Here is a 27326-nt window from a genome sequence, read left to right on the forward strand (position 1 = left end):
CGATAGAACTGCTGGCAAGAACAGTTGTGCCTCACTCAATCCAGTTCCTGTTGGCTAGACCACCTAAAAGCAAAACAGACTTTTCTGAAGTGACCCATCTTTCTCGATTGACCCCATCTGGCTCCCTGGGGTGGGATATCCTAATAGGGAAGAAACCAGATGCAGCAAACCTCACGGAAAAAAAAAAGAGGGGGGAGAGTTTAAACTGAACTGCTGTAAGATAGGATGGGTCCCAGAACTGCAAAGTGTAAGGAAAATGGGGCACTGAATGAGAGAAAGAATTTAAATCATAGGAACTGAAGGGAAATTCTGCACAAAAACAAACAGAACAGATCAAGATTCCCACAGATGGAACAGAAGAAAGGAAGCTTTCTTCTGGAGGTGAAACAATTACACAAAAAGTACAATCTTAAAAATTGTACTGCATATCCAGGACTAGAAGCAGATGAAGAAGAGCTGAGAAAATCTGAACAGTTAAACACGGGCTATTATAAAGGTCTAGAATAAGTTGGACCAAGCATCAAAGAAGAGCTTTAACATAAAACCAACCAACAATAAAACCCTAGACAAGAGGGAGAAATGGATCTTCAGAGTTAACTCATCAAGCTAATCAGATGCCTAAAAAATTACCAAGCCATACGAAGAAACAGGAAGATATGGCTCACTCAGGGGCACAAATTAAAACTTCAGAGGAGACTCAGAAGTTGGAACAACTAATCAAATATGTTGAAACAAATCTAAATCAATTCAAGGAGATGAAGGAAAATACAGGTAAAGAGCTAAAGGATATTAAGAAGACAACGTGTGAGCATAAAGAATTTGAAAGTATAAAAAGAAGCATAGGGGCCTGCAGGTAGGGGGCAGCACTGTGGGGCAGGGGTGCCAGGGGAGCCAGCTATAAATGAATTGCCTGGGCAAGATGACCAATGTGGGACTCTTGGAAAATTGGGGCCACTATAATCCTTGCTGCATTGGGTTTTCAGACCATTACGTTTTGTGAGCTGTTATTGTATTTATTTACTATGTACACAATACATAATACTGTGGGAGGGGCTCAGGAAGACCAGCCTAGCTTGGACTAGTCATGACTCCCTCAAATATAATCACAAAAGACACGTCCTCAATCACAGCAAGGGTCTCACTCAGCCCATTTTTTACTCCTTTTGAGTATAATGAAAATGGGAAAGGCTTCCATGAAGAGGCAGCCTGTTTTACAAATAAGAGATCTCAGATAGGAAAGACACTCTCTAAATATATTGAATGAGGAACAGCCTCATTTCAAATTTAAAGTTGAGTATATCTCAGAAAACTCACTTAGAAATGGAGCAATATGAATTCAATATTTGTGGGAAGTCCTTCTGTATGGATTTAAGATATAGATATCAGAGACCTCTTACAGGAGCTAATCCTTATGAATATAATGAATATGGGAAAAGCTACTGCGAAAATTCAACTTTCTTTATCTACCAGGGAGCTTTCACAAGGAAGATTCATCATAAATATAAACTAAGTGACAAAACTTGGGAAAAGTCAACCTACTTTAAGCATGAGATAGTACACATTGGGGGAAACCCTAGGAGTACAATGAAAATGGGAATAATATGAGAAAGAAATCACATCTCACCCAACTTCAGAGAGGTCACTCAGGAGAAAAAAAACTTCAAATGTGGTGAATGTGGGAAAACATTTTGGGAGAAGTCAAACCTCACTCAACATCAAAGAACACACACAGGAGAGAAACCCTATAAATGTACTGAATGTGGGAAATCCTTTAGCCAGAAATCACACCTTACCAAACATCAGCAAACACATACAGGAGGAAAACCCTACGAATGTAAACAATGTGGAAAAACACTCTGTGTAAAGTCAAACCTCATTGTATCCCAAAGAACTTACACAGGGAAGAAATCTAATGAATGTAATGTATGTGGGAAAACCTTTAGCCAGAGGTCAGAATTAACACCAGAGAATTTGCACAAGCATTAAATCCATTTCAACATGCTGAATGCTCACCACCTGTCAAATTTGCTGCACAGTTTAACAAATGAGATTAGAGAAATCCAAAGAATGCCACAAGTTACTAAGAAACGACTTCTTATTGTATTTCAGATAACTGTTATTAGGATAAAACTATACAAATGTCTTGAATATGTGAAAGCTTTCAAGAAAAATTAAAACTTTTCATGAGAAAATCTGTCCTGAGGGGAAATAAATCATTTAAGAAATGCAGTAAAAATCTTTATCTAGAATTTATATTATATAGTGTCATGTTTCAGGTGTGATACCAAAATCTTACTGTAAATGTAATGGACAATATACATTTATACCCAGATTCACAGCAGAATCCCAAGCTTAAAAAATGTTGAATGACAACAGTATCAAACAAATGACAAGTCCCTGATATTTGAAGGCATTATGTAGTATGCTAATATAACAAATTCGGGATATGCTAATGGAGCCCAACATGGATATAAGGAGAAAATATGAACCTTTAGTTTAGTAACCATTATGATATATATTAATATTTCCTACACTAAATACCACCAATGTCTTTATAGCTTGTCATAATTATTTGTATGTGTGTGTACGTATGTGTGTGTGGTGTGCTAGAGTCAACTCATACTGGCTTGCAAGTTTTAACTTAAATTTTCAGGATTTTCTGAGCTACTTGTTACAGCCATTTTTAAAAGCCAAATTATGTAAACTCAAAAATTATACTAAAAATAACGGTAATAAATACTCAACACTCATCACTTCCTGAATTTAATTTTACTGCATTTTACTATTGTCTATGCTCTTTAGATTACTTATACTACTGAATCTGGAGGGTTCAATATACTATACAAATCCTAAATACTAGTATACTACTGCACATCTCTTACCAATTCCACATTTAGTGTTATAATATTTGTAGCTTGAAATTGGCCATAATGGGAGCATTTACACCTTGGAAATTGGCAAACTCTACAAATCAGGGGTTATATTTTCCCAGAATACCTGATGTCAGACATTCACCAGCACAGCACTGTGTATTTATGAAAATATATTTGGCAAATTTAAAGTATAAACCACATATCCTTTCTTTTCCAATTTCCTGACATAAATGGCTATGGTGATTATTGCTGAAACTGCCTCTTCAGTAAAGAAACCAAACAATGTTTTGTTGAGGTTTTTGCCTCTTGATCAGTCTTGTTCTAAATAATACCAGTGTCTCTTTATAGTGTGGCCAGTATATATTTTAAATGAAGTATTATTTCACAAAGAACCACACTGCCTACCTTTTCTGTCTGTTTCCTGGCATAAATGGTTATGGCTATTATTACTGAACTATAACTTCAATAAAGAACTAAATATTTTTCTGAAGTTTTCTAGCTGTCCCTGAGTCAGAAATCATATAAATGCTGTTAATAAGAACAGAATTTGCAGAAGTTTTGCAAAGGTTAACATCAGTTAACATCAGTTATAAATATTAAAGCTAACTGCTCTCTATAAATAAAAGGTATCAATAAATTAATAAACTATTAATAAAAGGTATTAATGGGTGCCTTTTTCATACTCTTGGTATTTCACTGCAGTATCTATGTAAGTATGATATGTGTAACTTGAGTTTTACACAACCCAGGAACTATGTATTTGTGTTTAATATTGTGGAGTGTCCTTCTATTTCCTACATTTTCTTGGAACACATTGGTAAGCAGTCCTAAGAGACACTGCCTACCCAACAGCATTCCTTATTTTTTCCTTGCTGTGCTCTATGTTTTGTCTCTGTTGGTCCTTCCCCCAGATGATTTAGGGGTAAATCCAGATTAGTCTAAGATAATCATGGAAATTCCACTCTAATGATTGGTTTGGATTAGATATGCCATACTTCTGAAAAAGATCTCAGTGATAAAAGGAGACATAAGAAGAGATTGTTCCCTTTCCGGACTTTTTCATGTCTGTATGTGATACTAGATTGTAGCTTGTGACCCTATGGGCAGTATACTGAAGATGTCAATGTACAAAGTGGGAAAATCAGTGACAGGAATAAGCTGCTCAACTTGTTCATTCTGATTCTACTCTCTAATGGGACTTTGTAGCATCTGTGATAATAATTGTTTCTTATTTTCTCTTAGGGCTGACTGTTACTTAGACCTGAAGACATTCCACTTAACACAGAGGAATAATTTTTCTAAGTGTTAATGTTCTATACAGCAATTTGGGGAAAAAATATTTCTTCTGACAAATGGATATAAGGATGGCAGTTTGCATAATTCCATTCCAACCAAGAAGATTTTAATGGCAAACTTATTAGAAATGTGTGGCCAAGAAACACGGGATATCGAAGCACCTAGAAACTAGCATCAGCAGAAAGACATTACCATTCTTAAGCCTACGGGAACAAAGGATAAAAACTGGGTTATCAGAGCCCACTGTGTCATAGAGGAAGGGTCACCTAGTGGAGATAGCATCAATACCACAGTAGTGGCACCAAACTACTGGTGCCTCCCTTTGAAAAATCTACACAGATGCCACCTGCAGGGGAGCCCAAGTAGGCACAGCGAAGGATAGAGAAAGGGTCTGGGTGGAACAATAGAAAATAAGCAACCCAATGTTTTTTATTCCTGTAAATTCTTATGTAAAAGACTAAGTATTAGAAATAGAGTTATTCTACTGGTTGCAAGTTAAGTGTTTCTACTTCACTGTGCTTTTGTATCTGCATAAGTAAATCACTATTGGAACCAAGCACTGTGGAGGTCTATCTCTCCTTTGACACATATGAAGTAGACATGACATTAAACTGAATTATTCCTGTATCTCCCTGTGGTAGTTCTTGTTATACATGGTGTGAGGTAAGCAATTAACTCTCCAATCTTCTAAATAGCGAGCTGTCTCTGAAAAAAGAAAACACTAAATTATGGGAATGAAAGGCACAATAGAAGAAATGAAAAATATACTAGAGGCATACAACAGCAGATCTGAACAGGCAGAAGAAAGAATTTGTGAACTAGAAGACAGGACAATCGAAATCTTACAACCAGAAGAACAGATAAAGAAAAGAATGGAAAAAATTGAGCAGGGTCTCAGGTTTTGAATGACAGCATGAAGCACACAAACATACATGGTTATGGGTGTCGTAAAAGGAGAAGAAAAGGGGAAAGGGGCAAAAAGAATAATCAAGGAAATAATGGCTGAAAACTTCCCAACTCTTATGAAAGATATACATGTACAACAAGTGCAATGTACTCCAAACAGAATAAATCCTAATAGACCTACTCTGTGACAGAATGTCAAATGCCAAAGATAAAGAGAGAATTTGAAAGGCAGCAAGAGAAAAGTGATGAATCCCACACAAGGGAACTGTAATAAGACCAAGTGCCTGTTTCTCATCAGAAACCGCTGGAGGTGAGGAAGCAGTAATATGATGTATTTAAGGTACTAGAGGAGAAAAACAGCCAGCCAAGAATTCTTTATCTGGCAAAATCATCATTCAAAAATGAGGGAGAGTTTAAAATATTCACAAATAAACAGAGAGAATTCATCAACAAGAGACCTGCCCTACAAGAAATATTAAAGGGAGTTCCATAGGCTGAAATGAAAGGACAGGAGAGAAAGGCTTGGAGGAGAGTGTAGAAATGAAGATTATCAGTAAGGGTAACTAGAAGGGTAAAAACAGAGACAAAAATAAGATATGACATATAAAAACCAAAGGATAAAAAGGGTAAGTACTGCCTTTACAGTAATAACCTTGAAAATTAATGGATTAAACTCCCCAATCAAAGGAAAAGATTGGCAGAATGGATTAAAAAAACATAAGATCCATCTGTATACTGTCTACAAGAGACTCACCTTAAACCTAAAGACACAAATGGGCTGAAAGTGAAAGAACTGAAAAAGATACTCAATACAAACAGTTTACAAAAAAAGAGATGGGGTAGTGATACTAGCATCAGACAAAATAGGCTTTAAATGCAAAATTGTTATAGGATACAAAGAAGGACATTATATATTAATACCAGAGGAAATCTTGCAGAAATAACAATCAAATATTTCTGCACCTAACCAGGGGGCCCCAAAATACATGCAGTAAACAGTGGCAAAACTGAAGGGAGAAATAGACGTCTCTACAATAACAGTTGGAGACTTCAATACACCACCCTCATCAAAAGATAGAACATCTAGACAGAGGATTAATAAGGAAACAGAGAACTTGAATAATATAAATGAACTAGACCTAACAGACATATACAGTACACTGCACCCCAAAAGAGCAGGATATACATTCTTCTCCAGTGCTCATGGAACATTCTCCAGAATAGAACACATATTGGGTCACAAAACAAGTCTCAATAAATTTAAAAAGACTGAAATAATACAAAGTAATTTCTCTGACCATAATGGAATGAAGCTGGAAATCAATAACAGCTGGAGAACAGGAACATTCACAAATACATGGAGGGTAAACAACACACTCAAATAATCAGTGGGTCAAAGAAGAAACTGCAAGAGAAATGAGTAAATACTTCGAGATGAATGAAAACAAGAACACAACGTATCAAAACTTATGGGATGCAGTGAAGGCAGTACTGAGAGGGAAATTTATAGCCCTAAATTCCCACATTAAAAAAGAAGAAAGAGCTAAAATCAAAGACCTAATTGCACATCTGGAGGAACTAGAAAAAGAACAGGAAACTAAACCCAAGGCAAGCAGAAGGAAGCAAAAAACAAAGATTACAGCAGAAATAAATGAAATTGAGAATTTAAAAAAAATAGAGAGAATTAACAAAACCAAAAGTTGGTCTTTTGAGAAGATCAATAAACTTGACCAACCTTTAGCTAGACTGTCAAAGATGCAAATAAAATCAGAAATGAGAGGGGAGACCTCACTGACACATCAGAAATTAAAAAGATCACAAGAGGATATTATGAACAACTGTATGCCAACAAATTAGACAACTTAGATGAAATGGAGAAATTCCTGGAAACACACAAACAACCTACACTGACTCAAGAAGAAATTGAAAACCTCAGCAGACCAATCACAAGTAAAGAGATTGAATCAGTCATCGAAAACCTCACAAAGAAAAGCCCAGGACTAGATGGCTTAGAAGGTGAGTTCTACCAATCATTCCAAGAAGAATTAATACCAATCATGCTAAAACTCTTCCAAAAAATTGAAGAGGAGGAAACCCCACCCAACTCATTCTGAGTCCAATATCACCCTAATACCAAAGCCAGATAAAGATACTTACTACAAGAAAAAAAAATTACTGACTAATTTCTCTAATGAATATAGATGCAAAAATCCTCAACAAAATACTTGCAAATCAAATCCAACAGCACATTTAAAGAATTATAACCATGATCAAGTGAGTTTTACTCCAGGTAGACAAGGATGGTTCAACACAAGAAAATCAATTATTGTAATATATTACATTAACAAATTGAAGGAGAAAACCACATGACCATCTCCATGGATGCAGAGAAGTATCTGACAAAATCCAGCATCCTTTCCTGTTAAAACATCTTGAAAGACAGAAATAAAAGAAAGCTTCATCAACATGATTAAGACCATATGTGGAAAACCCACAGCTAGTATCATACTCAATAGTGAAAGAGTGAAAGCTTTCCCTCTAAGATTAGCAACAAGAAAAGAAGATGCCCACTGTCACCACCGTTACTCAGCACTGTGCTGGAAGTTCTGGCCCAAGAAGTTAGTCAAGGAAAAGAAATAAAAGGCATCCAAATTGGAAAGGAAGAAGTAAAACTTTAACTATTTACAGATGACATGATTCTATATAGAGACAGTCCTGAAAACTCTACAACAAAGATACCAGAGCAAATAAACGAGCTCAACAAACTGGCGGGATACATTATCAACATGCAAAAATCAGTAGTGTTTCTATCTCTATAATGAGAAATCTGAGGAGGAAATCAAGGGGAAAAAATCCATTTACAATAGCAACTAAAAGAATCAAATACCTAGGAATAAATTTGACCAAGGAGGTAAAGGACTTACACACAGAAAACTATAAAACATTGCTAAAAGAAATCAAATATCGAAATAAATGGAAGGACATTCGATGTCCATGGATTGGAACACTAAGTATCATTAAGATGTCAATTCTACCAAAATTGATTTACAGATTCAATGCAATCCCAACCAAAATTCCAACAGCCTACTTTGCAGAAATAGAAAAGTCAATTATAAAATTTATTTGGAAGAGTAAGGGGCCCCAAATAGCCAAAAACATTTTGAAAAAGAAAAATGATGTTGGAAGACTCACATTTCCTGACTTTAAAGCATATTACAAAGCTACATTGGCTAAAACAGCATGGTACTGGCATACGGGTAAATACACTGACCAATAGAATTGAATAGAGTTCAGAAATACTCTCACATCCAAGGCCAATTAATTTTTGACACAGCTGCCAAGTCCACTCAAGTTGGTGAGAATAGTCTCTCCAAGTGATGTTGATAGAATTAGATATCCATATGCAAAAGACCCCTGACCCCTATCTCATGCCACATACAAAAATTAACTCAAAATGGATCGAATACCTAAATATAAGAACTAGGACTATACAACTCCTAGAAGAAAATGTAGGGAAACATCTTCAAGATCTTATAGTAGGCCATGGTTTCTTAGACTTGACATCGAAAGCACAAGCAATGAAAGAAAAAACTGATACATGAGACCGCCTCAAAATTAAAAAGTTTTGTGCATCAAAGGAATTTGTCACAAAAGTGAAAAAAAAGCATACTCAATGGGAGAAAGTATTTGGAAACCACATATCCAATAAGGGTTTAACATCCAGAATACACAAAATATCCTACAACTCAACAATAAGAAGACAAACAACTCAATTTAAAAAATGGGTAAAAGACTTGAATAGACATTTCTCCAAAGATGATATACGAATGGCCAAAAAGCACGTGAAAAGATGCTCATCGTCACTAGTGATTAGGGAAATGGAAATCAAAACCACAATGATATATCATTTCCCATTAAGCTGAGTTAAATAAGCCAGACATAAAGGGACAAATATTGTATGATCTCACTGATATGAACTAATTATAACAAGCAAACTCATGGAGTTAGAATCTAGAATACAAGTTACCAGGGGATAGATTGGGGATAGAGAATGGGGAGTTGATGCTCAACTTTCTATTTAGGTTGATTTTAAATGTTTGGAAATGGATGGTGGTGATGGTAGCACATTATTGTGACTATAATTGACAGTGCTGAATTAGGTATGTGAATGTGGTTAAAGGTTGAAGTTTTGGGTTGTGTATGTTACTTGAAGAAAAACTAGAGGATAAAGCACGGGACTGTAAACCCTGCTGTAGACACTGGACTGGGGTTAATAATACAAGTATAAGAATGTTCTTTCCTGAATTATAATGAATGTATGACACAAATACAAGGTGATAACAATAGGGTAGTATATGGGAGGAAAATATACCTCATGTAACTAGGGTATAATGCAAAAATATACCTAATGTAAACTATGGACTATAGCTAACAGTACTATTTTAATATTTTTCCATCAATTGTAAAAGTACCACACTAATGCAAAGTGTCAACAATAGGGGGGTATATGGGAACGCTGTATTTTTTACATGATTTTTCCGTAAACTTGCAACTTCTCTAATTAAATAATAATAACAATAGGAAATATTTCACAGGCTTATGCGCTGGTGTTTTAAATGAGGTAATCCATGTAAATTGCTTCACACAGTGCTTAGAACATAGAATCTGTCAATAAATACTGGCTTCTACTGTTAAAAAAAATGGTACACTTATTAAAAAGTGCTATCATCAGTTGTAACAAATGTCAACACCAATGCAAAGTGTTGGTGGAGGGATGGTGTATGCAAATCCTGTATTTTATACATGATTATTCTGTAAACTTCTCTAATAAAACTTCCCTAATATAAAAAATTTTTACATGCAATTTCAAATGCCTTTCTGGGGGGTGAGAGATATAAAAAAAAAACAATAATAATATCACCCTCACCTAACACTGGTAGGGATGAAGTGAAACATGCTTTTATACGATGCTGGAAAAGGCAGTTTAAAGTGGTACAACTTCTGGAAAGTTGGCAAAGGTGTGAAGAAACAAATATTGAAACTTTCTGACCTCAATATTACCATATCTGGATACACAGATCTTAAGAAAATAATCCAAAATATTGAAAAAGTTATATGCACCAAGAAATTCACTATAGAATTATTTACGCTAAAGAATAACTTAAAAAACAATCTACATGCCACAGAAGCAGAATGGTAAAATAAACTGTGATTTAACCACTCACTGAAAAGCAATGCAACAATTAAAAATTATGAAAACCATATAAGTAACAAGAAAACACATGACATATTAACTGGAATAAAAGCAGAAGACAGTCTATGTACCCCCCCAAAAGTAACTATATAGGAAAAAAAGAAGGAACACACCAAAATGATAATCATTTGGTAAAGATGATGAGATTATGCATGTATTTTCTTTTTATTTTTCATATTTTCTGTAAAATAATTTTATAATCACAAAGAACACATGCAGCTATAAACATTTCATTTTAACATAAACTCATTAAAATTCCCAATGTTGAAGTTAAAAATGTTTTATCTGTCCATTAAAAAAAGGATATTCTTAATTAACATAGCCGTTTCTTTTCCATTTATATTAAATGTCTTTGCTTAGCAAGTATTAATTCTTGGTATAAAAATCTGTCCAATAATATTTTTAAAAATCTAAGAACATCAAATAAAATTTTTGAAATAGCTTTTTGGTAAATGGGATGTGTTTCCTTCCTAACTGAAAACATCCAGTAGGTAAAACAAGCTTGTCTTCATGAGTATGATCCATTAGCAACTTAATGATGACAGCAACTCCCCCCACTGCCCATCTTCTGGATTACCTCAGATACCCTTTTCTGGACTCCATTTGATTTCATATCTTCAAGTACAATGAACAGAGCTAGGCAGACAGACCATAGTTCTCTACAAATAGTAGGAAATGTGTGTTTTGGTTCCAAACCCTTTTTGATGATACCACCTGAGACACAGGGTACACTGGGTTAATTCCTTCTTGGAACACCTATAACTTCTCTTTTCTGGATGATGAAGAGGTTAAGAGTCCTTCATACTAAGTTGAGAAGGAATTCTTTTGGTCTAACTTATGTATTACCTTGCACTTATCTACCTATATTGAAACTCATCAACCATTTAATGCCCCTTTTCAAGGAACCTCAAAAGATCAGTCTGGAGTTGATTCCGACTACCTTGACTTTTCATTGCCTGGAAGGGCTAGATGCCCCTGAAAACTTGGGAATTTCATTGGCTGGTATATCATCCATTAAAATAGGTAGGTAGGTAGGTAGGTAGTTAGGTAGATAGATAGATAGATAGATAGATAGACAGACAGACAGACAGATAGATGAATCAATAGATAGATACACAGAAAGGCAGGACTTTTACTAGAACTGGAGACAACCATACTCTATGTACTTCAGTGGCTGGAGAAGTAGACAGTCATTCCTAGGAGAATTTACTGTAGAATCTTTTCAAAGGTGCTTTGATAGTCATAATAACTATCAAATAACTGTCATATTTATTTGCTCTCCTTTAGCTGTCATTAGAAAGGCATATTTTCTTCTTCTAGAAACCACATTGTATGTCCTCCTGTGCATTATACTTGTTCAAGTTATCATATATTACATTTCAGATTCCCACATGCCTGAGATGGAAAGTGTACTTGGCATCTGGTGGTTCCCCTCTGAAACCCTTTTTGGGAACAAGGTTCCATTGGCAATCAGTCCATCTATACATTGGTTTTGGGCAGGTAATGCTGGAAATAAACTTTGGTTAAACTGAAGAAGCTCTGGTGATTTAACTATATCTAATCTTGTTGACATCATTTACAGAAAAAAGTATATGTATATACACACACATGTAAACATATACATATATCCTATTTGATCTAGTATGCCCAATATGTCGATTTCAAGAGATAATTTGAAACTGAGAATCACTAACACCTCCTAAAGACCAAGCAAAGAATTTACTCATGCTTGTCTCTGAAGCAAAACTTTGTTCCATGATATATCATGATCTTGATTGAAGAACTGATCCCTTTCCACTTCTGCAGTTTTTAAATGATGATTTTGGAGTACTTTGGTAGCTGTTCTTCAAATTGTTTCCTGAACTGATTTATAAACAAACTACTTATTATGAACAAAACTTGAAAGATTTACAACCAACCCTAAAGGCATTGATGTCCAGACTTCGGTCCATATATTTCTTCTTCTCATATTTATCTCGGATAAATCCCTCAACAGCTCTACAAAAAGCTTATTAAGGATGAATTAAACAAGTTATGCCAACAGTATGAATATAAAACATCAACTTGTATCCCATGGAGCTTTGTTCTCCCTCCCTCCTGCCTGGTTTCCCCATATGGCGCCTGTCTCTTTATTCAGTTTCTCTGACCAAAATCTTGAAGTGCATCCTTCACAGTTACTGCAGAGAATCACTACTTCCCATGATTTTCCCTCAGAGTGATGACAGCAGCAAATGGGACTGACCTTCATATTGATATCTGGAGGTAGCTGTGGCTGTTGTAGAATACAGGGAAAACAGTCAATTATCTATTTCAAAGCCTCTAGATCAGTGGTTCTCAAACAAAGATACCTAAGTGTCCCTTAAAAACATCAACTCTTGTACCTGACTGATCAGTAAGTCTTCTGCAAGGCCCCCAAATCTGCATTTTAACAAGTTCTTCTTGCACCCACCAAAAAGAAAACTCTGACAAAATGAACAACCAACCACATTTTGAGAAACACTGCCTTAGGGGATTTGGTTTTGTGTGCTAGATGCTATCTCCTGTTGAGATAGTGGCAGAAGAAAGTTACGATAAACTAGTCAACAACTGTTAATTCTTTCACACAGGACATAAAAAGCTAAGAAAAATGGGAATGGCAGTTTTGCTGACTGCCAGGGTTCAAAAGAGCACAGTAAGCTATTCTTTCTAAAAAACAAAAGTTTCAGAGATCCAAAAACTATTGGATATGTCACTTTATGAAAGAATGCAGTGAAACCATTGCAGTCTTAATTCCTGAATGAGTTGATTCCCCATGTGACACAACATGACACTTGAGACATTAGGAAGTATACATGTGCTTTTTTTGTGTGTCTTGGTTGCAAGAGAGAGGAAAAGCAAGTTCTTTGAGATGGCCTAGTCAGATCATAGGCCTCAGGTTTTGTGTAACTCTCCCCAAACACCAAAAGAGCACTCAGCCTTCAGCTCATTCTAGGTTGCTCCAGAAAAGATACGGGTCTATCTGAGGTCGCCGGAAGGTCTCAGGAAGGTAAGCTTCATAAAGTCGGTTTGCCTTTCCATTCCCCATCTCTTGCATGCACTGCAATCAAAGAAAATGTGAAAACATGGAATGTCAGATCAGGAAAGAACTGAAAAAATCCTCACCCAATTCCATCATTTTATAGATGGAGAACCAACCCAGAGAGTAGCCAAACCAAGATGTAAACCCATGCATTCTGATTTCCAATCCATGACTCTCTCTATTCTACTAGAAGTTCCCATCATCTGCCTTACAGCTGTTTTTTTATTATGTTTTGTTTTTTCTCCCTGAGTCCCTTGTATTGAAAGATTTGCCTCCCAAGGTACATTTACTCCATAATAATTCAAGATCTCATTTGAAAATCTAAGACACATAGTTAGCAATCAAAATGTCTGATGGCAGGCAATAATCAGTGTTACAATTTTGAGTTTATATTACTAATTAACTATTTGACTTTATTACCAATAAATGTATGTTTCCCAATAGGCTTTTGAAATACAGTAGAGCCCTTAACACTTGTGAAGGATAAATGCCAAGATCTTTTTAAATCTTCAAATTCTCTAATACCTCCATGATATGGAAACAGTCAAGTATAACCGAAATGCAACCCACCTTTTTAAACCTTTAATGAATCTATAAATACAGTGTAAAGTAATTTCTAAAGCCATTCTCTGGCTAACAATAGCCTCTCATTCCACCACCAATATCAGCTATTGGTTTTCTTTGGGGCTCATTCCCTCCTGCCGCCTCCCCCGCAAAAAAGAAAGTTGTTTGTTTTTAAAATCACTTTGAACAGTATCAGTACAGGAACTGAGCAGAGAACAAATGAAATTACAACAAGGTTCAGACCTTAAGCCAGCCAGACCCACTCACTAGCTTAAGTTACTCATTCCCAACCTACTAACCTAACAGCAAGCAAAATTTGTATATTCATTTTAGCAATAAAATATTACATAAGTACATGATTTTGGTTTTTGTTTTTAGTGACAATATAAAACTATAAATGTTAGGTCTGCAAATACTAAGGGTCTTAGAAAATAATCCAAAAATCCCCCTTAATACCTTCATGGACTCATGGGAACCTAGACCATACATTGTAAAATATCTTAAACAATAAAGTTTTAAAAGTTCTCTATTAAACTATGAGAATCTGACATAAGTTCCAACAACTAACTGTCCTTTATCTCCACCCTTGTCCCCTGTTTGGCTGAAATTCATCTGAAACTACTTTTACATAGAAATACGGGAGCAGCTGACACATTTCTGGACTGTACAAGTACCTGAATCTGTTCTTGAGTCCACTGGTCGAGGTTAACTGATTTTACTCTGGATATGTGCACCCCCAGATTCCTGTGGATTCCAGCGCATCGAATGCAGATGAAGACTCCAATGTTCCAGGAGGCCCATCTTGGTCCTGTGAAGGTCAAGCACAGGGCAATAACATACAAATATTAACAATATTCAAGACCCAAGCTGTCATATTACCTTCTCAAGCTGCATAGCAGGGAGCACCTAGAGAGATTATCAGACAACATTTCTGTTAGAATGTAAGTCATAGAATTTTTTCCACAATCTCCTTTTTATTGGTTTTATTCATTCCCCCATAGAGCAGCTTTTTTTAAAATTTAGTTTTAATTTTTTAAGTATACAATGCAACAGATTTTTTAGTATATTCACACAGCTGTGCAATCATCACCATTATCTGATTCCAGAACATTTTCATCACTCCAAAAAGAAACCATGTAAACATTAGCAGGCACTTCTCATTTCTTCCCAACTCTCCTAGCCCCTGGCAAGCATGAAATTACTATCTCTATAGATTTGATGATTTTGGCCATTTCATATAAATGGAATCAAATGATAGGTGGGTTTTTATGTCCAAAGTATTTTTTTACAGTATCTGATGAGTATTGACACCCAGATATTATAATACTCTGTTACTTACGTAAAGAAAAATCCCAAAAGAACAGTGCAAAGCCATATCACATTCTATTTATTCTAATACCTTACCACAAACACTCCAACCCCAAGAAACTTTTTAATGATAGTGACCTGGATTCAGTTTTCTTACTAAGAAAAAAGATACAGACATGCCTTGCCAGCCCAAGGCTCAACCTGAAATTTAAAACTTTATCCTCCCTTACCCTCCACTCAGGCCTATAAAATATGCATGCATTTAACTGAAGAGGATCCTTTCCCCTTGGCCTATGTCCCTACCTTAACCAACTACAGAATTATCTAGATTCAAGAATGCCAAATAATAAAGATGCCTATTGCAATAAAAAAGAAATCTCAGATAAGTATGTTAATTAAAAAAAAAACTGTTACTGAATCTCCCATCCCCTGCTACGAGCCTCACTTACCCTAATAATCACTCCAGAATATTATCAAACTTCTCTTCATAATTCTTTTAAGAAGAAAAAAGTATCTTTTATATGACACCTGCCAAAGACTTACAGAAAAATCAGAAACATTTTCTTCTCCAGCATTTTAGTTAGTAGAAATTTACCATATAAAATAAACATTTTAATTCCGGTGTCAGAGTTAAAGGTTGTCATAAAGAGGTAAAAAGGCACTGTTCTACAGAAATAAACAAGAGCTGTGTTTGGAACAGCAAAGGGCACAAGACTCCAGCTATAAAGGACAAAGACAATTATCTGGTTAGCTTGCAGGTTTTAACAGTAGTTTTAAAGAAGAAATGTTGGAATCATATGGCAGAAAATTATTCTTAGAAATTTGGTGCCATGATTATCATAAATGAGAATGTAATTTTCTGACAAAGATATTCTTATTCTACAGCAAATACTACAAAGAATTCTCAAATCCTCATTATAACCACCAGGTGGTGATCTTTGCCTGAAATTTTATCCCAATATCTTAACTGCTACTATCTTGCTAGAATCAGATTTATCTTCTAAAACACCTTCAGTCCCTTCAAATCCTTAGATGGACTTGCACAGTAGGTCTGCCACATACCTAATAAACACGTACATTATGCACATTTGTTTTGGGTGGTGGGGAGTTTTACAAACACAAAATGAAAAACCTAAACAGATGTGAATGAGCTTTCTTAGAGTGCTGTATAATGCTCTTAAGTTACAATTTTCATAAAGGAACTATCATAAGATTTAAGTTATAAGGGATTAAAAATAGGACCAAAAGATAGCATTTCAGGTTTCTTTACCATTTTTCCTTTGCTCTAGATTCTAAAGTCAAGAACTCATAACAAGAAAGTTAAACTATATTTGTTTGCTAACAAAGTCAAAAGCAAAAATGCAACTTAATAGTTAGCCGTGGAGCCCCACCCCAATCAAGATAGTGGAGTGAGATGCTTCAGAGCTCTGTCTCCCCCCCACCCCGGCCACATAAGCTTTGAGCAACCCGCAAAAAACAGTTGAAACATCTTTCTCAAAGCTCCAGAAAAGTTAGGAATTGTAGTAACAGGGCAAGCACCAAATCAAAAGCTCAGCAGGAGCTGGACTACACTCCCAGTGCATATCCTCGATCCTGGTTGTGGAAGGAGCAGAGCAACCCTTGTGTACACACTGGGAGCCTGTATGGCTGCTCTCTGATGGCGGCCTGAGGAGCCTGACATCCCAGAACTAGAAGGCAGTTCCTAGAGCTCTCTACAGAACACTATGGGAGAGCAGTCAAGTAATGCTGCCTGGGACAAGGGGTTGCTGGCTGCAGGACACACTGTTCAGTGCACAGGAGTGTGAGGAAACTGTTTCCTGGAGAAGAGGAGACACTTGTAACTGTGTAAAAGGGGGAATTCCCTGGGACAACACACACATGTCCAAGACAAGACACATGAGCAGAAAGGGTCATGGAGGCCCCTAAGCTTTGGCCTGGAGTCACTCCCAAAACTCACTGTATGGATAAATACTGAAGGAGACCAGCAGCAATCAAGTCAATCTGCAAAGGTGTTTTCATTTTTTTTTTTCCTTTTCATTCTGCTGCTGTTGCTTCTTCTTCTTTTTTTGTTCCTGGCACTCAAGGAAAATTCTGTCATAACATTTGCTGGGTACAAGCTTTAGGAACAGATGCCTCAGAATCTAAATTCCAGCAATAACACATTAAAATATCAAAATGTCTGGTTATCAACCAAAGGTTACAAGATAGATAAACAACAACAACAACAAAACAACAACAACAACCAGGAAACAAAGGAGACGATTAAAACATTAGAAACCATCAATGAGGAGGACCAAACCTGGGACGTACCAGACAAAGACTTCTAAAACAAATGGACCTAAATATGCTCAAAGAGCTAAAGGAAAACATTAATCAAGAACTAAAGGAAATCAGGAAACTTATAGATGAACACAAAGAGAACATCAGTAGAAAGATGGAAATTATGAAAAGGAACCAAACAGAACTGAAGAAAATAGTAACAGAAATTTTAATTTCCCTAGAGGGGTTCAATAGCAGGCTGGAGATGGCAGGAAAAAGAATCAGTGAATTTGAAAATAAGATAATTAAAATCATTCAGTCTGAGGAGTAGAATGAAGAAAAGTAAACAGAGCCTGATAAACCCATGGGACAACATCAAACACACCAATACACGCATTGTAGGAGTCCCAGAAGAAGGAAAAAAGGGGCAGAGAGAATAGTCAAAGAAAAACTGGTTGAAGACTTCCAAAATTTAAAAGAAGACATGAATATACACATCCAAGATGCTTTGACACAGTCCAAAAGGATAAACCCAAATAGATCCACACCATAGCATATTACAATCAAACCATCAAATGTCACAGATAGATAATTATGAGAACTGCAAGAGAGAAGCAATGTGTCATATACAGGGGAGCCTCAATAATATTAAATGCCAGTTTCTCACCAGAAACCATGAAGGCAAGAAGGTAGTGAGATGACATTTAAAGTGATGAAAGCAAAAAAAGGCCAACCAAGAATTCTATACCCAGCATAACTATTTTTTAAAAATGAGGGTGAGAATAAGATATAGCCAGGGCATCTAAGATGGTGGCATAGAGAAGAGTGGAAGCCAAGTAGTCCCCCTGGAACAACTAAAAAAACCGGAAACAACTAGTAAATAAGCCAGAATAACTGCGGGGGGACAAACGTGACCATCCACTCATCATACACCAACCTGAATTGGGAGGAATGCCCGAGAACACAGCATAAAAAAACTGTGGATCCAGACCTCCGGAAGATGGCAGTTAGGAGAGACAGGGCAAAAAAATACCTCCATGAAAAATACTAGATAAAAGCCAGAAAGTCACCCAGAAAATCAGTTCCAGCAAATGCACCAGTTGGACAAGGTCTGCTAAATCCACAGGGACAGTGCACTTGGTGAAACTGGGAGTCTGCATTCTGAAGCGAGTGAGAAGCCTGCTGTATACCCAGCAACCACACTGCGGTGTGCGGAAACCATGGGTTGGCATTTGGTGCCAGACTAGTTCTTTTTAAAAACCCAAAAGTGGCTGCAGATATGGCAGCAAGAATCGCACAGGGAAGCACAGCAGGAATGGTGTCTCCACAACCTGTGAGTACGCCTCAGTATCTGGCGTGGACGATAGCCTTTCGCGCACCTGCTGCTAATTGTCTCACAGCGAGGCAGGCAGAAGTTAGCCAAAAGGGAAAAAAACCACACCCCTTACAGCCATCTACCCGGCGGGCTGGGAACGCTCCTGCCCGGCACCTGCGCCACAGCCCAGAGCTGTGCCAAAAAACCCAGTGCGATGGGAAGTGTTTCCAGCAATGCGTGCACACGCTACAGTATCTGGCATGGACAATGACCTTTCGTGCACCGGCAGCTAATTGTCCTGGAGCTAGGAAGGCAGAGCGGTGTGAAAAGGGGGAAATTAACACACCCCATTCAGCCATTCTTTCAGCATGCTGGGAACGCCCCTACATGGCCCTGCAGCCCAGAACTTCCCTTGAGGGTCAGCATGCACTTTGTGACGTAGCACAGACTTCCCTCAGCAGAGGCCCTAGAAGGGCATGGCTTGGAAGACAGACCCACTCGGAAATCCCAGGGACCATACGCCAATACCAAGGACTTGTGGGTCAGCGGTAGAGACAATCTGTGGCGAGACTGAACTGAAGGTTTAGACTCTTGGAACAGCCTTAAATCTCCAGGAACACCTGAGAGGCTTGGTTGTTAAAGCCGCCCTCACTCCCTAACCACTCAGACACAGACCCCACATTCAGAGCAGACAGCACCAACTACACATGCAAAACTGGTGTGCCAATTGCACCCCACAAGAATCAGACCCCCACAGACCATAAAGACAAAGTTGGGGAGAACTGGCTTGAGGGGAATAGGTGGCTCACAGACGCCACCTGCTGGTTAGTTAGAGAAGGTGTACACCACCAAGCTGTAGCTCTGACAAATTAGAGATTAGTCTTTGAATAATTCTACATATCCTGAAAGAACCCTATCAAGTTAAGCAAATGCCAAGAGGCCAAAACAACAGAAAATTTTAAAGCATATGAAAAAAAACAGACGATATGGATAACCCAAGCCCAAACACCCAAATCAGAATATCAGAGGAGACACAGTACTTAGAGCAATTAATCAAAGAACTAAAGACAAACAATAAGACCATGGCACAGAATATAAAGGACATGAAGAAGAGCATGGCACAGGATGTAAAAGACATGAAGAAGAGCCTACAAGAGCATAAAGAAGAAATTGCAAGAGTAAATTAAAAAAATAGATGCTCTTATGGAAATAAAAGAAACTGTCGACCAAATTAAAAAGATTCTGGATACTCACAGTACAAGACTAGAGGAAGCTGAACAATAAATCAGCGACCTGGAGTATGACAAAACAGAAAATGAAAGAACAAAAGAAAGAATGGGGAAAAAATCGAAAAAATCAAAACGGACCTCAGGGATATGATAGATAAAATAAAACGTCCAAATTTAAGACTCATTGGTGTCCCAGAAGGGGAAGAGAAGGGTAATGGTCTAGAAAGAGTTTTCAAAAAAATTGTTGGGGAAAATTTCCCAAACCTTCTACACAAAGCATAAATGCCCAGCGAACTCCAAATAGAATAAATCCAAATAAACCCACTCCAAGACATATTCTGATCAGACTGTCAAATACTGAAGAGAAGGCACAAGTTCTGAAAGCAGCAAGAGAAAAGCAATTCACCACATACAAAGGAAAAAACATAAGACTAAGTAGTGACTACTCTGCAGCCACCATGGAGACAAGAACACAGTGGCACGACATATTTAAAATTCTGAGAGAGAAAAATTGCCAACCAAGAACTCTTTACCAGCAAAGCTCTCCTTCAAATTTGAAGGAGAGCTTAAATTTTTCACAGACAAACAAATGCTGAGAGATTTTGCTAATAAAAGACCTGCCCTACTTGAGATACTAAAGGGAGCCCTACTGACAGAGAAACAAAGAAAGGAGAGAGAAAGGTTCCATAACATTAGATGAAGATGCATTTTTTAAGCCATATAGTAACCACTGAATGTAAGTTTGGCTTTATTATCATCATAGTCATCATAAGACACGACCCTATATTATTAAATTATTTTTAATTCCATATTTCAGAGGAATAAACAGACATTGCAGAATGGTGACATTATGAAGGAGGAAACATACTTGGTATCACATCCTATTCCATGCTACCATTTTTTTCACTCTATTTCAAATGTATAACTCAGGTTTATGGTATGGCGTTCTTTTGAAACACTAGAATTCAGAAGATGAAGATACTTGCCTCACTTTTCTGACTTGCTGATTGTAAATATGGTCATCTCACTTAACTTGTAAGATGACTCTTAGTTTCCTAATTGATAAAACAAGAATTAGACTAAGAATAATTAAAAACTATTAAATTTAAGTCTGAAAATATAGACTTCTTTTGAAAATCCAAAGGAATACCCTTATACTTTTTGAGACCATTGAAAAATGTGTATTCTCATTTATGTTTTATTGGTTGGTGTAGATCAGATGCCATTGTCTGGAGACAGGCATGGGATATATACAGCAAAGGCATATAGGGAGCAGTGTTGGTGAAAATGTCTATTTATATATGGAGAGACATCTGTTATTGTATTCACTGAACCACTAAATTTAAGTGGCAATTATTAACTTCTATTTCATACACTGAAACAAAAGAACGTTAATTGTGGACCCAAGATTTGCTATTTATTGCATAGTTAATGGAAAATACTGAACCATTTTAGCTTCTGAGCTCAGATAGAGGGTTTGGCAAAAAAAAAAAAATCTATTTAGTCTCTGATCCCTAAGCTTGTATAGTTTACAGTGAGAATTTCTATAAATAAAACAAAATTATCTCAATGCATTTAGTTCCTTGGTTCAGATAAAAATAATTTGAATAGCAAGGGTTATGTGTAGGCATGTTTGTAAATATACAAATGAGGAAGAAGGGGAAGTATTGATCTGTATTCAGATTTATTCTACAACCTACGTATGGTGAGAATAGTGCAACAATATCCTCATCCGCAAAATTTATAACATGGCCACTATTTTGTGATATCAAATAAGATGACTATAAATATCTGAAAACTAAATACTATTCTGAAACTTTAAAAAATAATAGAGGGGCATGCAGGGAAAAAATATACCTATTGCAAACTAATTATGGTTAGTAGTATTTTAACGTTCTTTCATCAACAGTAACAAATGAGTCAACAATGGAGGGGGGGTAGTTGGGGTATGGGAGGATTTGAGTTTCCTTTTTTTGTCTGTATTTCTTTTCTGGAGTAATGAAAATGTTCTAAAAATTGAAAAAAAACTTAATTGTGGTGATGGATGCACAGCTGTATGATGGTACCGGGGGCAACTGATTGTTTGATTGTACACTTTGGATCTTTGGATAATTGTACGGTATGTGAATAATTTCAATAAATAAAGAATTTTAAAATTAACCCCCCCCCAAAAAAAAAGATATAGCCAGATAAACAAAAGCTGAGGAAGTCCATCATTACTAGATTAGCCTTACAAGAAATGCTAAAGAGAATTCTGGCAGGTTGAAAGGAAAGGACAATAGACAGTGGACTGAAGCCACAAGAAGATATAAAGATCTCCAGTGAAGGTAACAACATGGGTAAATATAAATGCCAGTATTGTTGCATTTTTGTTTTTATAATTCCACTTTTTAGTTCTTACAGGATCTAAAAGGCAAATGCATAAAATGTTATGACAAATTGTAGTTTTGGACTCATAATGTATAAACATGTAATTTGTGACAAGAAAGGGGGGGGAAGGAGGGGTTTAGGAAAATAGTTTGTGTATGCTATTGAAGTTGATATAAAAGCAAATGAGATTGTCATATATTTGGGATAAGTTTAAGCCCTGTAGTAACTACAGAGTAAATACCAGAAAATATTCAAGCTTATAGAAACAAAAATGAGTGTATAGGTTGCCAGGGGTGGGGGACAGGGAATCTGGGGAGTTAATGCATAGTGGTTGAAGGGTTTTTGTTTGGGAAGATGGGAAAGTTCTAGTAATGAATAGTGGTGAGGATACTGCAATATTGTGAATGTGATTAATCCTATCGAATGGTATGCTTGGAAGTGGTTGACTTGGGAAAGTCTGTGTTGTGTATGTGTGTGTGCACGTGTGTATGTATTCCCACAATTAAAGAAAAAAGAAAATACTAAGCAAAGAGACAATGACAATTAAATGCAATACATGATCCTGGTTGGGATCTTAGCAAGGGAGGAAAAAAGGCTCAAAGGGATATTAGGCCATATGAAAAAATTGGAAAACAGACTATAAGCTTTATGTCAATGTTAACTTTCTTGAATTTGATAACTACACTTAAGGTGGTTAGATAAGTGACTATCATTTTTCTTAGGAACTGTATATGGCAGCGTTAAGTGTTTAAGGATCATGATGTGTACCATCTACACTCAAGTGTTTAGAAAAAGGACTGATAAATAGACAGACAGTTGGATAGATAGAATGATACAGCAAATGTGGCAAAATGTTAAAATTGGTAGATTAGGGTATCTGAGGGGTAGGGATATGTTGGAGTTCTCTGTATGGAGTTTGTATTATTTCTGTAACTATCCTGTAAGTTTGAAAGTATTTCAAAATAAAAGGTTAAAAAAAAAAAAATTTGGTGGTGGAATATTGCCCTTTTTGCTTCCTGGCCCTAAGTCCAGAGAAGGTAATTCCAAATTATCTAAACCACTGTCACAACTGTGGAATTTCACTGGATCCCACTCCAGAATATTTACGGTCCTGTTACCTCTGAGAAATACAAGACTATAATCCAATTACTGAAGCCACTGACAAGGCCTCAGTACAGAAATAAAGGCAACAATGTTTTTATGGAAAAGCCAGGGAGATCCTCCTCTGCTCCCCATGTGGCATCCCTCCTCCAACCTTTACCCAGTGAAACAGTGACAGTACCATCTCAGACATTTAGTCTCCTTTAGATTTGAGCCACTGGGTTTACTAATCAATAACTTAATTCTCTATAAAAGATTCTGAAGTTCAAAAAGAGAAAAGAGACAAAACTTATGTATATGGCTGAAAATGTGGGCAAATGACAGAGCTAACAGAAGTACAGGCTTTGGAACCAGAAAGGTTTGAATGCCAGCTCCATCAATGATCAACTGTGTGACCTTCAGTGAGCTACTTAAACTTCCTAAGCCTCAGTTTCCTCATTTATAAAATGTGTAGAATATTATCTACCTCACAGTGCCTAGAACATAAAAGGACAGTAATAAATGAGAGATACATATAACCCATTTCCCATTCATCTCCACTGGTAAGGGCCAATTAATTAAATCACACATATCCCAAGACTCTAAGCAACACAGAATACTTTTCTTTAGACAGGAATGTGAGTTCTGGTCCTAAAATGTCAGAATCAAAATTGAATGAGTATCAGAAGAAATCTACCCTGGACCCAATTTCAAAGTCTTAGAAAACATGAAATTTTAAGCAGCTTCTTTATCTCCATCAAGACATTCTTTGAAAAGGTGGTATCTGCACTTCTACCTGCTCCCCATCTCTGCTATACTTTCCCACCCTGTCCTTATGCTCACAGATACTCCCCTACAAAAACAAAGGAAGTAGTCCCAAAGCTGTTAGCTTGAGTGGCAGATTCTTGGACTCCACAGTACCTGAATCTGATACTGCTGCTACAGGGCCAGCCTACATTAACCTGGTATATTTTGCAAAGATAAGGCAAGTGTTCAGTATACATTGGTCATATCAACCAAGGAGAAAACATAAAATTTGAAATTGGGAATGGTAAGAGATTCTGGGAGGCAATACTCTGAACAATGAAAGCAAAGAGGAGAGACAAGCGACATAAACTGGTAGTGTTTAGGCATAACATGAGAACAAGGTCACAGCTACGTGAAAGTAATCAACAGTAAAGAGTGGGCTCAGGGAGCATTACCACAATATTCAAATTAACATATAATCACCTTGCAATAAGGAATCAGTGAAAATGGAGAAAGTATATGGATTTGATTTATTAGTCAAGATATTGACTGTGAGTACCAGCTGGTATCAGGGAAACATGGGTTTACACTGACTGACTGCATGTGTTTTCACATGGGCTTACTTCTCTAGGGCTCACTTCTTCATTTGTAAACTGGAAAGCATATAAGTATGCTTGCACTCAACTTCTAGACAGCTTCTACTTATTGCTACCCTGCTGCAAATTTCCTTTCCTGCTAAAACTTCCCTACCACCAGAGCTGCCAGGCTTAGAAAGGTTCTGGGTTTGAGAACTCAGCAAAGAGAAGTACAGTTTCAGACAGCTTGAAGCCACTATTATAACAATTACAGCTCCTTTAAAAATTAAATACATTTTGTGGGTTGATACTCATCTTATGGAGTTGAAGAATAAAAAATATTGATTAGTTGAAAGCTAATTGAATTGAAGTTTAACCCATACTTAGACTTGCTGACATCATGGAGCTGTTGAAAATCTCTTCAGTGGGAAGGGAGACAATAAGGGGAGAAAACTCTTTATCTTATATCCAAGCCCTACTGAATCTACTTTGGAAACTTTTCCAGAATCCATCCATCTCTACCCTGGACGTTCTCAACTCTCACCTATAAGCATTATTTATTATCTACTATTTGCCAAGCACTCTGCAGCCAGGTACTGGGGATACAAAGGCAGAGACAATTAAGATGAGAATTCCTGCCTCAAGGAGCTGACAGATTCATTAATTGTTCTCTGTACTCCCACCAGAAAAATCTTTCTAAAACACAAATCTGTACCTTCCCTGTAATCTCATATGTAGAGGTAAAAATGTAAATTGGTGCAAATGTTCTGAAGGGCTGAGCTCTTGATCTCGTGCCACAATATCTGCTCTTCCTCCATTCTTCTCCCCCACCTTGGTAAATTACACCTCCATCCTTCCTACTCACCAGTCAGAAATTTATGCTTCATCTTTGACACTTACCTCTCCTTCACCCGCCCCCAAGTCCATACAATCACCGAGATCAAAATCTCTTTCAAATCGGTATTTCTTCTTGCCATCTACACCATCATTTTTTCTAACCTAAAGTCATCAGAATCTTTATTGAACTAGTGCAATACCCTCTGAATGTCTCTCCATTTATACTTTTGCCTCCCCTTTTCCCTCAACCCCCAACCAAAACCATTTTCTGCAAAACATGTAGCTTAAAGAAGAAAAGAGCTCTTAAAGAAGAAAAGGTGACCTTGTCACAATCCTTCTACAGAAAGCCTCATTCTATTACTGCTGGAATAAGGAATGAAACACACAATATATTCTCCAAGGTCTTTATGATTTGGCTCATGCTTACTTCTCCAGCCTCAACTCCTTTGACCCCAGTCTTCTTTCATTTCCTCCAGGCACCAACATGTTCCTTCCTTAGGACTTTTGTACATGCTGATCCCACTACATAAAAAGCTCTTCCTCCAACTATCAGCCACTCATAGCCTGGCCAACTCCTAAATATCACGAGGGTTTCAGCTGAAGTGTTTCTTCTTCAAAGGAGCCTTCCCTTGCCCACTCCCACCCCCAATCTAAACCAGTTTATAATCTCTCTTCCACCATTTCTTTGGTTTTAACATTTTATTATGGTAAAGTTCGAACGCAAAAAGTAGAGTATAATGAACCACCAGGTTCAGCAATTATCAACTCCTGGCCAATCTTGTTTTAGCTATACCCCCACTCAATTTTCCTCATCCTCAACCTTGGATTTTTTTGTTGTTGTTGTTAGAATTATTTAATTTTGGCAGAACTGCTTAGGTTTAGTTTTAAAGTGACATTGAATCATATTTATTGATTTTCAGGATTTGTTAAAAAAAAATTATCAAATTCCAGAGCATGTAAGAAACACTGGGCTCAAAGCATTTGATATTTATTCTCTCAAGTTGGGATCCAGGATTTTTTGGCGTTTGTTGTTGTTATGCTTTGAACCAATAAATGCCCCCTATACAAGCCAGTCATTAAAACTGTATTGAAATTTTAACTTTTCATAAATGTGGTTAGTTCCATTATAATTGGAGTTTTAAAATAATACTACATTGGTTAAGAATAGTTGAAATCTATTTTCAAAGCTTGGTAAAACAACTGAGATTGAACGGTAAAGCCATTAGTCGGCAGTTGGCAACTGAGAACCGGAAGACTTTGGCCACACAAACAGCAACAAAGTCTCTGCAAATGGAAGTAAAATGCCTTCAACAAAAACAAAAGTATTCAAAAACAAAATAAGAAAAGCTGTGAAATTCTGTTTCCCAGAACGTTAGAGCTATTTTGACCTACTATATCTTTAAATTATTTAACTTTGTGAACATGTTTCACAAATTAAGTTTCTTCCCTACAATCATATGAACAGAGAGAACATCCGAAATTATTAGAATAAGTTAAACAGCACGGTAAATGTGTACTGTATTTAGACAAATTAAAGCTCTATTCTATTAATAAGACTCTTGCTATCATTTTTATTCCATTACATAAAATAATATTATTACCTTTTGCTAAAATTTTAGTGTAACTCAAAATAAGTTTATGAATTTAAAAATTGA

General features: G+C 36.7%; 1 protein-coding gene across 2 annotated transcripts in view; it reads right to left on the reverse strand.

Annotated features, from left to right (window-relative positions):
• The window catches only part of SMAP2 (small ArfGAP2), an 84417-nt gene that overhangs the window by 13318 nt on the left and 43773 nt on the right, over window positions 1–27326 (reverse strand). For both annotated transcript variants that reach the window (XM_037827580.1, XM_037827581.1), the window contains exons 2-4: window positions 14626–14759; window positions 13320–13405; window positions 12249–12327 (exon numbers count right to left, since the gene is read on the reverse strand). In XM_037827580.1, coding sequence (XP_037683508.1) covers window positions 12249–12327; window positions 13320–13405; window positions 14626–14759 — 299 coding nt within the window. The remainder of the gene's footprint in view (window positions 1–12248; window positions 12328–13319; window positions 13406–14625; window positions 14760–27326) is intronic.

This window comes from Choloepus didactylus, chromosome 2, assembly GCF_015220235.1.
Source record: "Choloepus didactylus isolate mChoDid1 chromosome 2, mChoDid1.pri, whole genome shotgun sequence".
Classification (NCBI taxonomy): Eukaryota; Metazoa; Chordata; class Mammalia; order Pilosa; family Megalonychidae; genus Choloepus; species Choloepus didactylus.